At 43.0% G+C, this 14605-nt stretch overlaps 1 protein-coding gene across 1 annotated transcript; it reads right to left on the minus strand.

Annotated features, from left to right (window-relative positions):
* Positions 1-4889: 4889 nt before the first annotated feature.
* On the minus strand, positions 4890-14355 carry LOC135508241 (thrombospondin-1-like). Its single transcript, XM_064928298.1, has 22 exons — positions 14148-14355; positions 13919-14008; positions 13205-13764; positions 12862-12937; positions 12540-12632; positions 12322-12431; positions 11872-11997; positions 11145-11241; positions 10683-10856; positions 10401-10577; positions 10136-10309; positions 9752-10032; positions 9412-9630; positions 9205-9312; positions 8888-9047; positions 8675-8793; positions 7950-8184; positions 7537-7764; positions 7145-7416; positions 6936-7033; positions 6682-6821; positions 4890-6587 (listed from the first exon to the last, which is right to left on the minus strand). The coding sequence occupies exons 2-22, from the start codon at positions 13980-13982 to the stop codon at positions 6580-6582; spliced, it is 3519 nt and encodes a 1172-aa protein (XP_064784370.1). The 5' UTR covers positions 13983-14008; positions 14148-14355; the 3' UTR covers positions 4890-6579.
* Positions 14356-14605: the final 250 nt, after the last annotated feature.

The raw sequence follows: 14605 nt of genomic DNA on the forward strand, positions 1-14605 counted from the left end.
CCTGTTACAATACATTGATCATAACAAATTTGACAATTATCAACTTTGTTATATCAGATTTGTTGAATGTGTGCCAAACTGGTGTCCTTCTTCTATCCCCCACGGTCTGCGCTCCATTGACCTCTTTACCACATCTATACTACAGAAGTTGCCAAATAATTTGGTCTGCAATATCATTCAAAGTAACAAATATTGACGTTTTGAATTCTGTCATCCATATAACCCAGTCCCATTTCTGAGGATTGGATTTCCTTGAACTCCATGTGTTCCCAAAAGGCGCTGAGAAGTCTGACTTAACTGTAGAAAAACAACCTCCCGTCCAACTGGAAGAGTTTTAGCCAACTGGAAATGTCTTTAGCTGAATTGTCCAACCATTTTGTGGGATGCAGTCCAACCAAGCACAGGGGAAATCCATGGCAGGTTCATTTATCATCTTGAAATACCACTGCTTCACTGGTAGAGCATTTTCATCAGAGCTTATCAGAACCATGTCAAGAGCCCTCCTGAAAAATAGGTGCAGTAGGAATACTGCTGGGAAGTGTTGGTAGACATCCTCAGTGTTTCTTGTTTCCTTTACAGTAGTTTGTCGCTCTGTCTTTGTCACTGTCTCTGTCTCTCACCCTCTCTTTACAGTGTGACACACCAATACTACTGAAGGAGCAGCTGAGGACTTTGATGGAGGAGTGCGAGATATCTCAGAGCTGGGGACACAGTCTGGGTCTGAGGACAGGAGACACATTGTCCAGGGACACCTCTGATATAGAGATCCTGCCGGACAGCACCACCCGTCTCTGTCACAGCTGCTTGGAGATTCATACACCACCAGCTTTAGCCAGCCGGACAAAGCGACCACTATGTGTTCATCATAGAGAATTAACACATTTGTTTGGTGTGACAGTACCGGTCAATTTACAGTACCAGTCAAAAGTTTGGACACACCTACTCATTCATGGGATTTTCTTTATTTTTACTATTTTCAATATTGTAGAATAGTAGTGAAGATATCAAAACCATGAAATAACACATGGAATCATGTAGTAACCAAAAAATATATTTTATGTTTGAGATACTTCAAAGTAGCCACCCTTTGCCTTGATGACAGCTTTGCACATTGTTGGCATTCTTTCAACCCACTTCACCTGGAATGCTTTTCCAAGTCTTGAAGGAGTTCCCACATATGCTGAGAACTTTTTGGCTCCTTTTCCTTCACTTTGCAGTCCATTTCATTCCAAACCATCTCAGTTGGGTTGGGGTCGGGTGATTGTGGAGGCCAGGTTATCTGATGCAGCACTCCATCACTGTACTTCTTGGTCAAATAGCCCTTATACAGCCTGGAGGTGTGTTGGGTCATTGTCCTGTTGAAAAACAAACGATAGTCCCACTATGCACAAACCAGATAGGATGGCGTATCGGTGCAGAATGCTGTGGTAACCATGCTGGTTATTTGAATTCTAAATAAATCATAGACAGTGTCACCAGCAAGACACCTACACACCATCGCACCTTCTCATCCATTCTTCACAGTGGGAACCACACATGCAGAGATCGTCCATTCACCTACTCTGTCTCACAAAAACACACTGGTTGGAACTAAAAATCTCAAATTAGGACTCACCAGACCAAAGGACAGATTTCCACTGGTCTAATGTCCATTGCTTGAGTTTCTTGGCACAAGCAAGTCTCTCCTTATTGGTGTCCTTTAGTAGTGGTTTCTTTGCAGAAATTTGACCATGAAGGCCTGATTCATGCAGTCTCCTCTGAACAGTTGATGTTGATGTGTCTGTTACTTGAACTCTGTGAAGCATTTATTTGGGCTGCAATTTCTGAGGCTGGTAACTCTAATGAACTTATCCTCTGCAGCACAGGTAGCTCTGAAACAGTAATTTATCTTTGCTTACTTGAGCTGTTCTTGCCATAATATGGACTTAGCCCTATTTGGGAAATGCCATCTTCTGTATACCACCTCTACCTTGTCACAACACAACTGGTTTGCTCAACCGCATTAAGAAGGAAAGACATTCCTCAGGTTTACTTTTAACAAGGAACACCTGTTAATTGAAATGCATTCCGGGTGACTACCTAATGAAGCTGGTTGAGAGAATGCCAAGAGTGTGCAAAGCTGTTATCAAGGCAAAGGGTGGCTACTTTGAAGAATCTAAAATATACTTTGATTTGTTTAACACTTTTTTGGTTACTACATGATTCAACCAGGAGCCTGCAGTCATGTCACGAGAAGTGCAGCAATATGGATTTCCACACCAACAAACACACAATGACTGTATGAATCACTGTGTTTTGTAAAACTGTGTAGTGTATAATCATAAGAATCTAGTGAAACAACCATATTATACACGTCTTTGATGTTTGTCTAGGATTTATAAAATGTCTTTGTACAAGCTTTCTTAAATAGCGTGATACAGATTGAAAAATCTAAATGAATGAAACCTGTAACGGATTTTTACTTGTGTCTATCGCTCAATTGTGCCTTTGTACAATGAGCGCTCCCCTAGGTCTGTATATTCCACTTGAGTATTTAATTTTCACTTTCGGATACCTCCAAATGAGGAGTCAGAACAGTCGGGGAGCCCATTGTATTAACCAATGATAATTTGGAAGAGAACAGACCGTTCATGGTCACATTAAACTTAACAACTTGTTTCTTTGACTGCAGAATGTAATAAATGCATAAGCATTTAGCTGTGAGCAGTGGGAGTGTGGGGCAATGTTGGGCAAACCCTGTTGGATTCCTTCTGTACTAATGAGTGAACAGACAGACATTGTTGCTGCTGAAGGGGACAATGGGAACCCATTACAACTTCCACTCCTAATAGGGAGGCCATTCCGTACATTCCTGCTTCTATAGGTGAGTCCTAAGCGGAGCGCAGTTGAGTTACTCAAGGGAAGGCGATTGTTCCATCCACCAACTTGTGTCTCCCCAGTTCTACTCTAATTACAGATTTATCTGTCATACTCCTTAGAAAATACCTGGCTGTCGGCTTTGAAAGTAAGTTTTGGGGGTGAATTAGCTGTTGACATGTTTCTTACAGGTATATGTTCAGGTTCACACAGCGACAGGAGTATCCTGCAACTGTCTGACCCTCGAGCAAAGGTCCTCTTTTTCCTCTCCCCTGGACACCCAGAGGCCTGCACTGCTCACTCTCTGCCTTAGACACCTTGACCCCAGACTTAATGCTAAGCTTCAGGAATTATCTCACATTCCAGTCAACAGAAAACATATTCACCAGGTGAACTTCCAAAGTCAACCCAAAGCTACGCCCTGGTATCGGTGAAGCCTGCAGTACTCCCAGGAACGAAACTGCCCTATTATTTGAACGGCAGGTAGCGGGGTTTAGAGCTTTGGGCCAGTAACCGAAAGGATGCTGGTTTGTGTCCTCGAGCAAAAAATCTGTCTGTGACCTTGAGCAAGGCATCTAACGCTAATTACTCCAGGGTCGCCGCCAATAATGGCTGATCCCTGGCCGTGACCCCACTCTCGGGGGGTGTCTCAGTGGGAGTGGGATATTCAAATCGCAAATTTCCAATTCACACAAATATAATACACATTGTACATGTGTGAAATTGGACAAATGTAAGCACCCATCTAATTATTATTATTTCACAAAAGCAGTTTAACACCAATTCACTTAGTCAGTAGATGTCTCTGAAGGGAAACCGATGTCGGAATCTATCAAATCATTATTGCAGGTATTGACAGAACAGTATAGTTTAATCAGAGTGATTTGAGTAGCCAATGCCATCCTCTAGGTATGATCTGCTAACTTTCATTCCATAACAATGAGGTAAACTCTGAGGTAAAGAGAGCAGTAGCAAGCAGGGGCTGTCTGGACTTGGATTTGGCATGTATTTGCAGTGTTGCCTTTGACTGTCAGAGATGTGCCATGTAAAATGCCTGAATCAAACATCTTTAATTATATTTGTACACAATATACACTGAGTGTACAACACATTAGGATCACACAGACTGACCAGGTGAAAGCTATGATCCCTTATTGATATCACCTGTTAAATCCACTTCAATCAGTGTAGATGAAGGGGAAGAGACAGCTAAAAACTAAATAATAATAAGCCTTGAGACATGGATTGTGTGTGTGTGCCATTCAGAAAGTGAATGGGCAAGACAAAAGATGCAAGTGCATTTGAACAGGGTATGGTTGTAGGTGCCAGGCACACCGGTTTGTGTCAAGACCTGCAACACTGCTGGATTTTTCATGCTCAACAGTTTCCCGTGTGTATCAAGAATGGTCCACCACTCTAAAGACATCCTGCCTTTGGAGTGGGCCAGCATCCCTGTGGAATGCTTGCAGCACTTTTTGTAGAGTCCATGCCCTGACGAATTGACGCTGTTCTGGGGGCAAAAGGGAAGGTGTTCCTAATGTTTTGCAAACTCAGTGTACAAGCTCACTGTCTCTTAGCACCTCTACAAAAGCCAAAGAGCAAAGGCTGTAGGTCTGTGGAATGCCTCAGATAGGTGTGACTCTGTAAGCTATTTTAGGTTTTATTCACTGGGAAATTCCAAGAAAACTAGACACATTGCTGTGGGTTATATTGTGTAATAGCTCTACATTTGTAATAGTATAAAGTGGTAGACATTGACGCAACTTGAGTTTTTTCCATAAACTAATAATTTTGAAGGCTTTGTTGCTAAATTCCTTATCTCCTTAGTTGTGGGATCGTGTGAAAGTCCTATTGAATGTGGACTTCAGTTCATCCTAAATTTCCATGCTGTTGCCTTCTCAAGGATACTCCCTCAAGCGATAGATTCCATCAGAGTTTACAGAACATGACCTATTTCTGTTTAATGCTTCATAGTACTGTGCATATCAAAGCTGAGAATACATCCATAAGCAAGGACAAAAACAATGATGATATATTTTTCCTGATGTATTTATTGTTCGGTTGACATTACAAAATGTAAAACTATGGTAAAAATGTTTATAGACAAGCATCACTTATAGTAAAGTAAAAAATACTGAACAAAACAATATCCAAAGACATCCTCATGTCAGTGTGCAAACAAGTTTATCCAATCAGGAACACGGATCACGTTTCTTGATAAATTATTTAAATAGCATATATCTACACGTTAAATAACCTCTTAATATAGAACAGACAAACATAACAATAATTTATCCATTACAAATGCACAGGACATACATAAAGCACAACATATTTCAGAAAACGTTTTTAAAACTTTAGGGGAATTTTCTGCTACAAAAAAAAACATTTTATATACATCATAAAAAAATTATTGTACTACAGTGACACACAAAAAAAGAAGCCAACCTATGTATACTCTGGTGCTAAAAGGGTACTCTCATGTTTTGTTGGTTTCAATCAAAAAAATAATGAGGTAATATTTGTACATAAAGGTTTTCCTTTGTTTTCCCCATCAGAAATATACACACATTCTCAAGCACACAAGTCAGACATACTGTGCAGAAGAACAATGGGATTTAAATGACACCTAATTTGTCTATTTTGGAAGGTTGGCGTGAGAGTTAATACTGCACCCTGCTATGAGAGGACCTTTTTAGAGGGATTTATACCCTGTTTCAAGATTCCAGTTATTTAGAACGGGTTTTAATGACAATAAGACAGAGATGAATAAAGATGAGAGATATCCTAACTCTAGGATCATGTGTCAATACTCTCAACTGGTAGCAAATAAAATAAATAATAACTTATGTACAACCTTGGTAACAATAGTCCTCTCAAGGCAGGTTAGACTGGCCCATGTGTTTCTGTCCCTCTCCACTAATGTCTGAGCTAAGATGGAAAAAAAGACATCCTGGATTCCTGGCGAAATAGCAGTTGTGTTGTTCGCTAGTAGTCTATATTGGCTTTGGGTGCTATTCCTGCTTCTGTGCTCATTCCATATATCATCTAGAGTTCTTTCCTGAGAAACCACTTAGCAAGCCTGGTCAAACCCTGAAGACATACTTCATACTGAGCTGAACTGCAAGGGTCTACTAGAAGCCATTTAGTTACTGAATTTGACATTTCTAATCCCTTGACTACAATTGGCTTAAGTGTCTTTATCACAAAGCTCTTCATGGGTAGCATGCACGCAGACAAACATTCACTCTCATTGATAGTAACAGCCAATCCATACCGTCCACGGTCCCTCAATAGTTCCTTTAAGGGGCATCTCTGGCCCATCTGTAGTAAATATCCTACTGCTTTCTTCATTTGGAAACAAGTCAAGTCCTTTTGAGTCCACTGCAGAGCTGAAGTAATGCTCGGAAATAATGAAAATACCCTTCCCTTTAGACCTCCATCCAGAGTGAGATAGCAACTAATTCAGAAGTGCAGAGAAATCTATCTGATTTCTTCACTGAGCAAAGTTATGCTCAACCTGCTGTTAGTGCAGGGGTCTAGTCATCATAGAGCAGGCAGTTAGCCTATGTCCATTCTGCCTCAATCCCACACACTTGCTCTCCATTCCACCAATGTGCTTGTCGCAAAGTAAAGAGTAATAAAGATATGGTCCCAGGTCATATGTTACATTTATATTTTAGCAGGTAAATACATTCTTCTACGAGCCTCTCTCTAGTCCGATTAAGAATCTGCAGGAAAAAGAGAAGGAAAGAATCAGTTAAAACCCTGTACATATTTTGACAATTTTTTTTTTTGGACAAAACATTCCTGAAAGCATCTCACCTTTGCATTCATATTTGAGGTCTGAGAAGTATGTCATCTCCTGAGAGAAGACATACATGCCTAGTCTTCCACCAGCATAGGTCTTGTCGTAGATATTTCCGGAATCGGCCATGATTCTCTTGCCTTCATACATCACAACTCTGAAAGGAAGGAAGATTACATGAGATCATCAGCACATGAAAGCAGGAGTTTATGTGGCTTCAGTAAAGGCAGACGAGCTAAAGAGTTCAGAGCTAAAGCTAATCTGAGCTCACCTGATGAGTCCAGACTTGGGCCTGTGGATCAGGTGCCATCTGTAGGCAGTGTAGTCTTTCCAGCCGATGTTCTTGGGGTCGTGCCACAGAGTACGCACCTAAGAGGAGGAATAACAAAAAGACATGAGAAATGTTTCCTACCCAGTGGTTTTCTCTCTCACTGCTCTTATGTGCTTTGTGCTTGTAATGTGGACTGAAGCTGACCGTACCTGTCCAGCAGTGTCACCGGTGTGCCAGAGGGCGTTCCTCAGATGCTCCCCAGGTCCTGTGGTGGAGTTGACCACTTTGATGGACACTCCGGAGTAGCCCTGAGCTCTGGTCGGCGTGTGGGACCAGTAGGTCTGTGTGATCTGCTTCCACATTACCACGTAGAACCTGGAGCTGGACTGGTACCCAAACACAAATCCAGCATAGTCATCGTCCCTGTCTGTGTTGATAAAGAATGTTCCACTGAAGTCCACTGCGTTGAACTCATCGAACCCTATAGAAAACAAAGAAGTTGGTTAGGACTTTTCTCAATGGACCCATAATCTACGAATGGTAGTTTTGTAGTTGTTCTCTTTAGTTCCTAAGGTGTTATATATATGTTACAAGTACGTACCAACAGCGATGCCAGGGTCACAGTTGACGGTCTGCACGAGTTCTTTGCCCTGGTGACGGACCACCCAGTTAGGGTCGATCTGGGAGGTTCCCTTGGGGTCTAGTGGTACCATCTGGAACCTGCGGAAGTCCGTCTCACTGATGGCAAAGTTCTCAGGGCACACATCGTAGATATCAAGAATGTTGTCTTGGTCAAAGTCATCTTTGCAAACATCTCCACGACCATCACCTGAGAGGAAGAGGCAGAGAAATGCACTTAGACATTTCATCATGGAGACAACAAGCTAACCAACCCTATAGTAATCTCTGTGACTGCATTTCTGTAGAGAGTACTTTGTCTTTCTAGATGAATCATTCAATAGGTCAGTTGAATGGCGCCAATGTTTGATAGAGCTACCGAAGAGAATGACTCACCATCAGAGTCCAGCTGGTCAGGGTTAAAGGCCAGCCTACAGTTGTCCTTGTCGTCAGGGATACCGTCGTTGTCATCATCGTGGTCACAGGCGTCACCCTTGCCGTCTTTGTCGTGATCGGCCTGGTTGGCATTGGGGATATAGGGACAGTTGTCCAAGTTGTTCTGATGACCGTCCTCATCAATGTCCTGGTTGTTGTCGCACTTGTCTCCCACACGGTCTGAGTCAGAGTCAATCTGTAGAACAACACAATTAATTTAGTCTTCACAAAAACACATTATTTCACACTTGTATGAGATAAACGTGGCTCTAATTCAATGCACTCAGACATAATGAATGTATTTCACCACTCTCAACTTAAGTAATCTCCCTCAATATGAGAGGTGCTATTCTATCCCTCATCCTTGTGCCCCCTTGTCTTCAGGTATGCTAGTAATTTCCCTTCAAACAAGAATACTGTTTCCTTGCACCTTGGCAAGACTACACACACACACATACACATTCATATCTATTCAGAAGGGGGGATGAATAAAGAGAGGGGGAGAATTGCACTCATTCTTCTCCCAGCTTTCACATTTTCACATTCCTGTCTTTCATTAAAGCTGAGCACAGGTGCAATCTATGGCTACTGTCCTAAGAGGCGGGGCTCTATGATAGTTCTACTTCCCTCCAAGATACTTGATAAGATTGGGTTCTTATGTAGTAGAAGATGAAAGCTGCAGTTACCTGGTCTGGGTTGTTTTCAAGAGGGCAATTGTCGCAGTGGTCTCCCACTCCATCCCCGTCAGTGTCTCTCTGGTCCACATTGTAGACGTATGGGCAGTTGTCCCTCTCATTTAGAATGCCTGCGAAGTGAACACACATTTATATCAGTCTATGACAACTTTTAAGGACTGAGAGATTTCATTGTCTGATGTTGGAGGAGTGATGATCTCTTACCATCACCGTCAATGTCAATAGCACAGGCATCCCCCTCTCCGTTGTTGTCTGTGTCAACTTGGTCGGGGTTGCTCTCATGCACACAGTTATCACATCGATCACCAACGTCATCTCTGTCCACATCATACTGAGCGGGGTTGTAGACCATTGGGCAGTTGTCCTAATAATTTGAAAAAATGTACACCATTACTACATTGTTCATGTGCTACTAGCTTTCCTCCTGACTCCTCCAATTTATCTAACCCATAAGAGAAAGGACTACTGATTGCTTTCTTTGGTTTCTTTGTGGATAACCAAGTCCTGTTTTGATCTCTCACCCTATCATCAGGGATCCCATCGTTGTCATCATCGTGATCGCAAGCGTCACCAAGCCCATCTTTGTCGTGATCCTCCTGTCCAGAGTTGGGAAGGTTTGGACAGTTGTCCTGAAAAAAAAGGGTTATTTAGAGAGTCATAACCACAATAACACAGTGGAGAAGCTAGGGATAGACTTTGTGCAGTGCTGGGGGAGTGATCCTTCCTACCTTCTTGCAATGGTAGGTGGCATTCTCCACACACAGGAGGTCTTTGTTGGGCCATCCATCCAGGTCAGTGTCATCTCCACAGATGTGACCATTGCCAGCATAACCTGGTTTGCACTCACAGCGGAACATAGTGTCGCTGAACTGACCCAGGTAGATACAGTTGGCATTCTTGTTGCAATCATGGCTGCCGTCTTGGCAGGGGTTACGGGGTGTGCACACCTAGGGGGACGGGAGAGATGCATACTAAAGTGTTAAGATGTGCTGCTGACCTCCTAGCATTAGAATAAATAGAAATCCTCACATTTGTGTATTTTGTTGCAGTAGCCAGAGTTTGTCTCACCTGTTTCTTGGCTGTGGCCTGCTCCACTCCCCTCCCAAAGGGCTGTGGTCCTGAGTAGCGAGGGGGGCAGGCAAGGCAGTTGTAACCAGGCTCAGTGTTCTCACAGCGGTGGACTCCGTTGAGTGTGAAGCATGCGTCACGGACCTCCTTGCACTCATCGATGTCCTTGCAGTTGATGCCGTCTCCGGTGTAGCCCACTGGGCATGCGCCACACTTCCAGGAACCATCATCAAAGCTGGTACACTTAGCACCAGCAAAGCAGGGGTTGGACAGACAGCCATCTATATAAAGAAGCATATTGATTTTAAAATACTGAACAAAAATGGATTTGTACACTTTTAGGTAAAAATAACAAATGCCATAATCTATTAATACAATTCGTACCAATAGGGCAGTCCTCTTTGCCACACAGTTGGGATGTTTTGCCGTCGCCCTGACATTCCTTTCCTCCGTATTTGGGGATGGGGTTGTTACAAAGACGCTGGCGAGTCTGGAATCCACCTCCACAGGTGACAGAGCAGGTGTCCCATAAAGACCAGGGTCCCCAGACTCCATCAACTAAAGTACAGTGAGAGAGAGAGATGAGTTACAGCTGTATCTCCAGACAGATAGATAGACACATGTGTTTAGATGCTGCTCTTCTACTTACTTGGACATGGTGATTTCTGGCAGACCTCGGTCTCTCTGCCCTGTCCTTGGCAGTCTCTGCCTCCCATCTGGGGAGTTGGGGAGTTGCAAAGGCGAATGCGGGTGATGACTCCTTCACCACAGGTCACAGAGCAGGAGGACCAGGGAGACCAGTGGCTCCAGCCACCATCCTGCTTGACTGTAAAGGACAGACACATAATTATTAGTTAATGTGCTACTACAGTACACATGAGATGTATGGTACTGAGAGATACTGTTGAGTAGAAATGGTAGGTTTACTCACAGCGCTTGTCACATTCCTGAGGGTAGCAGTCGCGGGTCTGCACAGAGGTGCCCTCGCAGTTGCTGTTGATGCGGTCGCAGGAGCGACCTCGCTGCTGGATTCCCCGTCCACAAGACACAGAACAATGAGTCCATTCAGACCAGGGGGACCAGCCATCCTCAGCATAGTCACTCGCTGGGGGGGAGAGACAATGGGAGAGCGATTAACACTGCAGAGCTCAGCCAGGGGGACAAAGGATTTTCAAAGAATAGTCTATTTGAATAAATTTAGCCCTGGAGATTTGAGACCTGGCATTCCAAGGGGTACTCAGGGAATGTGAATGACTGACAAATGATAAAGGAAGACTTCTCCAAATTAAAATACACCTGATAGGCAGGTTGTCAAAAAAAGTTCATGTCCACCTCACAAAAAAGTACTACAATACTGTTACAGGCTTGTTTTCAACAGTAGAAGAGTACTTACGGGTTCCACAACGTGGGCAGCACTCTCCATCGGGCACGGTGGCGTTGGCACAGGGCATCAGGGGACAAGAGATTTTGCGACACACAGTGGCAGAGTTCTATAGAGAGGATTGCTGAAATGAGTAAATAGTCTCCAGAGCAGGCTGTCCGGCCACAACAAGGACAGACGGGAAAATAATCTGGACCATTAACTTTGCATTGTGCAAAAGTGGTTGCTGCTTTGCCAGGACTAATTGCTATGTTTGGGAACATTGGGATGATGTTTGGCTGGGGCAGGGGGATCCCCGCTGTGCTACCGTCCTAGATCTGTGTACCTGCTCTAGGGTTCAGGACAAGCACTGTGCTGGGGGTCTGGAGGGAAGGACGGTGACAGTGGGAAAGGCAGAACAGAGGGTCTCTGCAGATGTACTAATTAAATACATATTCTTGATACTTCGCCAACTAGATAACTACAATAACACCCTTAGTGAGAGAGAAAGTGAAAGAGAGAGGAGTTTGACAGGGCAGAATCCCCCTACTGCGTTATTGCTATTCTCTCAAACATCTCATTAGAGGTGAGGTGATGGCTAGCAGACAGACAGTCACGCCTAGTCACAAGAGCCTAAACACAAGGGCCCATTAACACCTCACTACAGAAGGGGTTGAGGAGCTACTGCCTGGTTTTCACACAGTTTACTACTGGCTGGGTTACTGAATAACTGCATTCCACCAAGTGTGATGACACCTACCTGGCAGGTACACTCTGTGCAGCCGTCCACGGTCCACTCATCTTTGTCCTTGTGCACAATGCCGTTGTGAAGACAGACCCCACTGTGGATTCTCATCTGGTTCATGAGCAGAGTGCTCTCCTTATTCTGAACACAGAAGAGGGGAGGGAGAGAGAGGGACATGTGTTTAGACAATAGGATGGAAACTTTTACATAGCCACGGTTCCAGTATAATTAATTACCAATCAACATTGTGATTAAGACATAGCTTGATTTAACTAAAGCAAATACAAATTCAATGGCAGCCAAACATATTTGTGTATTCACATGGCAGCCATTATGATCTGTCAGGGCCTGCCATTCCAAGGGCAAGTGGCTGTGCAGTGGAGAGGTTTTAACTGGGAACAGATAGACTTGAGAGGGAGGGAGGAAGGATGACAGTGCACAGACACAGCTGCTTCCTGTGCTTACCACTCTGTTGAGCTCGTTTGACAGCTGCTTAACAACCACGCCGAGTCCCTTGAGCTCCTTGAACATGCTGGCGATATCCTCACAGGAAAAGCCACAGACCTGCTGAATTTCTAAAGAGGAGAAAAGCAATCAGTTAGTCACCTCCCTCCTTCACATGAGCACAGACCAGTAGGAGCAAATGGTCTTGTCCCTGCAGAGTGAATGAAGTATGGTCTCACCTTTGCTTTTGTGGCCAGTGTAATCAGTTCTTATTGCTGGGCTAGACCCATTGACTGGGTTGTCCAGGGTCATGACATCAGCCAATGTTTCAGCTGGAGGAGGACAGACAGTAATTTCCATGAACATCATAATAGCATCCACCTGAAGAGACTTTATCAATGGCCATATAGAATTCTGGTACTAGTAATTATATTTGGTAATGAAAGGCATTTAGATTTTTACAACTAAAAAGCAATGAATAACATCAACTTATACAGTAATTACAACATTTAAATGCAAAAATATTATTTTTATAACATTAATTTTGTGAATCACACTTACAGCTTTGGCATCCCTTATTGCGCATGATTGCCTCCAAAGTGGTTCCAAAAACGAAGCGCACGTTCTGAAGCACTCCCTGCACAAATACACATTCCAGTTAGAGCTATTCCATATTCTCACGTCTACAACTTTTCAATACATTTCCTTAGGGATCATAATATCTAACTGTTTATGTCAAATAATATCACATATCTGAACGCCAAACGTTGCGCAGTGCGCGATCCACGAGGTTGGGGCTACTCAGACTAGGCTATAAACTACATAAGTGTAACATTTATTTTTAAACATAATTGCAACATTATTTGCAATGTATTTATGAACACATGAATCAAGTCATATTTACCATAAATCTGTCTTTCACAGCTCCTTTTCCAATTCTCAGACGGGCAATGTCAGCAACCTCATGCGTCAGGACCTTTTGGATGGGCACGTCTATTTCGGATATATTGATCTCTTCACACCCGATGAACAGCTGGGCACGATCTTCCTGAATGAACAGCGTGATATTCTTCCAATGTCCTGTCGCTAGATCTGCATCTTCTATGGACACTACCTGTTGCTTGTTCCCGGTGGAGTATACCACATCCAGAGTTTGCGCCTTGCCATTAGAAATTATTTCGAATATCGGTCCTGATCCGTCATTCTTCTCCACAGTCAAAATACTACCCCTGGTTTTCTTGAACTGCTTGAAGTTGACGAGGAGAAGGAATCCTCTTTCAGCTTGTACTGAATCAATGAGGTCCCTGAAGGAGATCTCGGGAACCGGGGGGATCAGGTCTGCGTTCAAGACCTTATAGGCTGGGCTGTAGGGATCTGCGCCTTTCACCAAGGTAACTCCTTGGTGCCTCTTGTTCACTTTCACAAGCTCGAATAGGTCGTATACACCGTTATCATCTCCACTCTCTGTGAAGGGAGAAACTGTAGTGAGTCTCTCATGGAAACTTCACGTTCACAGACAAAACATTGCAGGAACTTTTAACAGAATAATTCCATTGTTGATTTTAAAAGCATATTGTCAAAAAGGTTATAATGTTTACCCAAGTTTCCAAAAACTCACCTGCTACCCGGCTGCCCTCACAAGTCCAAAGCACCAAAAGGAGAAATACTCCTATCAACTTCATCTTGAAACCTCAGAAATCTGTTTCAACTAGAAAGTAGAAAAACAGTTAAATAGGTAGTCATTTACACACTTCGCAAGATTACAGGCCCATTATGAAAACGTAATAAGTATCTTTTAAAAAGCTACATGTTATTTAAAGAAAATTTTATTATTAGAATTTACCAACCTGAATAAAATAAATAAATCACAGATGAATCAGTTGAGGAAAGCCCTGGATTTTCACAGTTTCGTTGTTCCGTTATTTCTTCTTAAATTCTCCAAGTTTATTCCCTTCGTTGAATAGTTTTAGTAATCTTATGTTCGCTGAAAACTCTTTTTCAAGTTTGTTCTTTCTTTATTCTGATGCTCAAACTATTCTACTAACACTGCGGGCATAAGTGCTATTTCAATAGTTTCATGACATTCCTGAGACAACATCTCCTCCAATCAGATCGCAGAAAGAAAAAGGGACGACCTTATCTTCTTACCTCATGACGCTAAGAGTAATATCCAAGGCGAAGGCTACACATAGGAAAAAAATGCATTCCAGAGCCGAATTTCCATATAAATATTTTATAGAAGACAGGGGCCAACCAGTCGTTTCCTGTAAAAAGTACATTCTTTGTCAAATATGCTCCTCTCTTT

The sequence above is a fragment of the Oncorhynchus masou genome, chromosome 21, assembly GCF_036934945.1.
Source record: "Oncorhynchus masou masou isolate Uvic2021 chromosome 21, UVic_Omas_1.1, whole genome shotgun sequence".
NCBI lineage: Eukaryota > Metazoa > Chordata > Actinopteri > Salmoniformes > Salmonidae > Oncorhynchus > Oncorhynchus masou.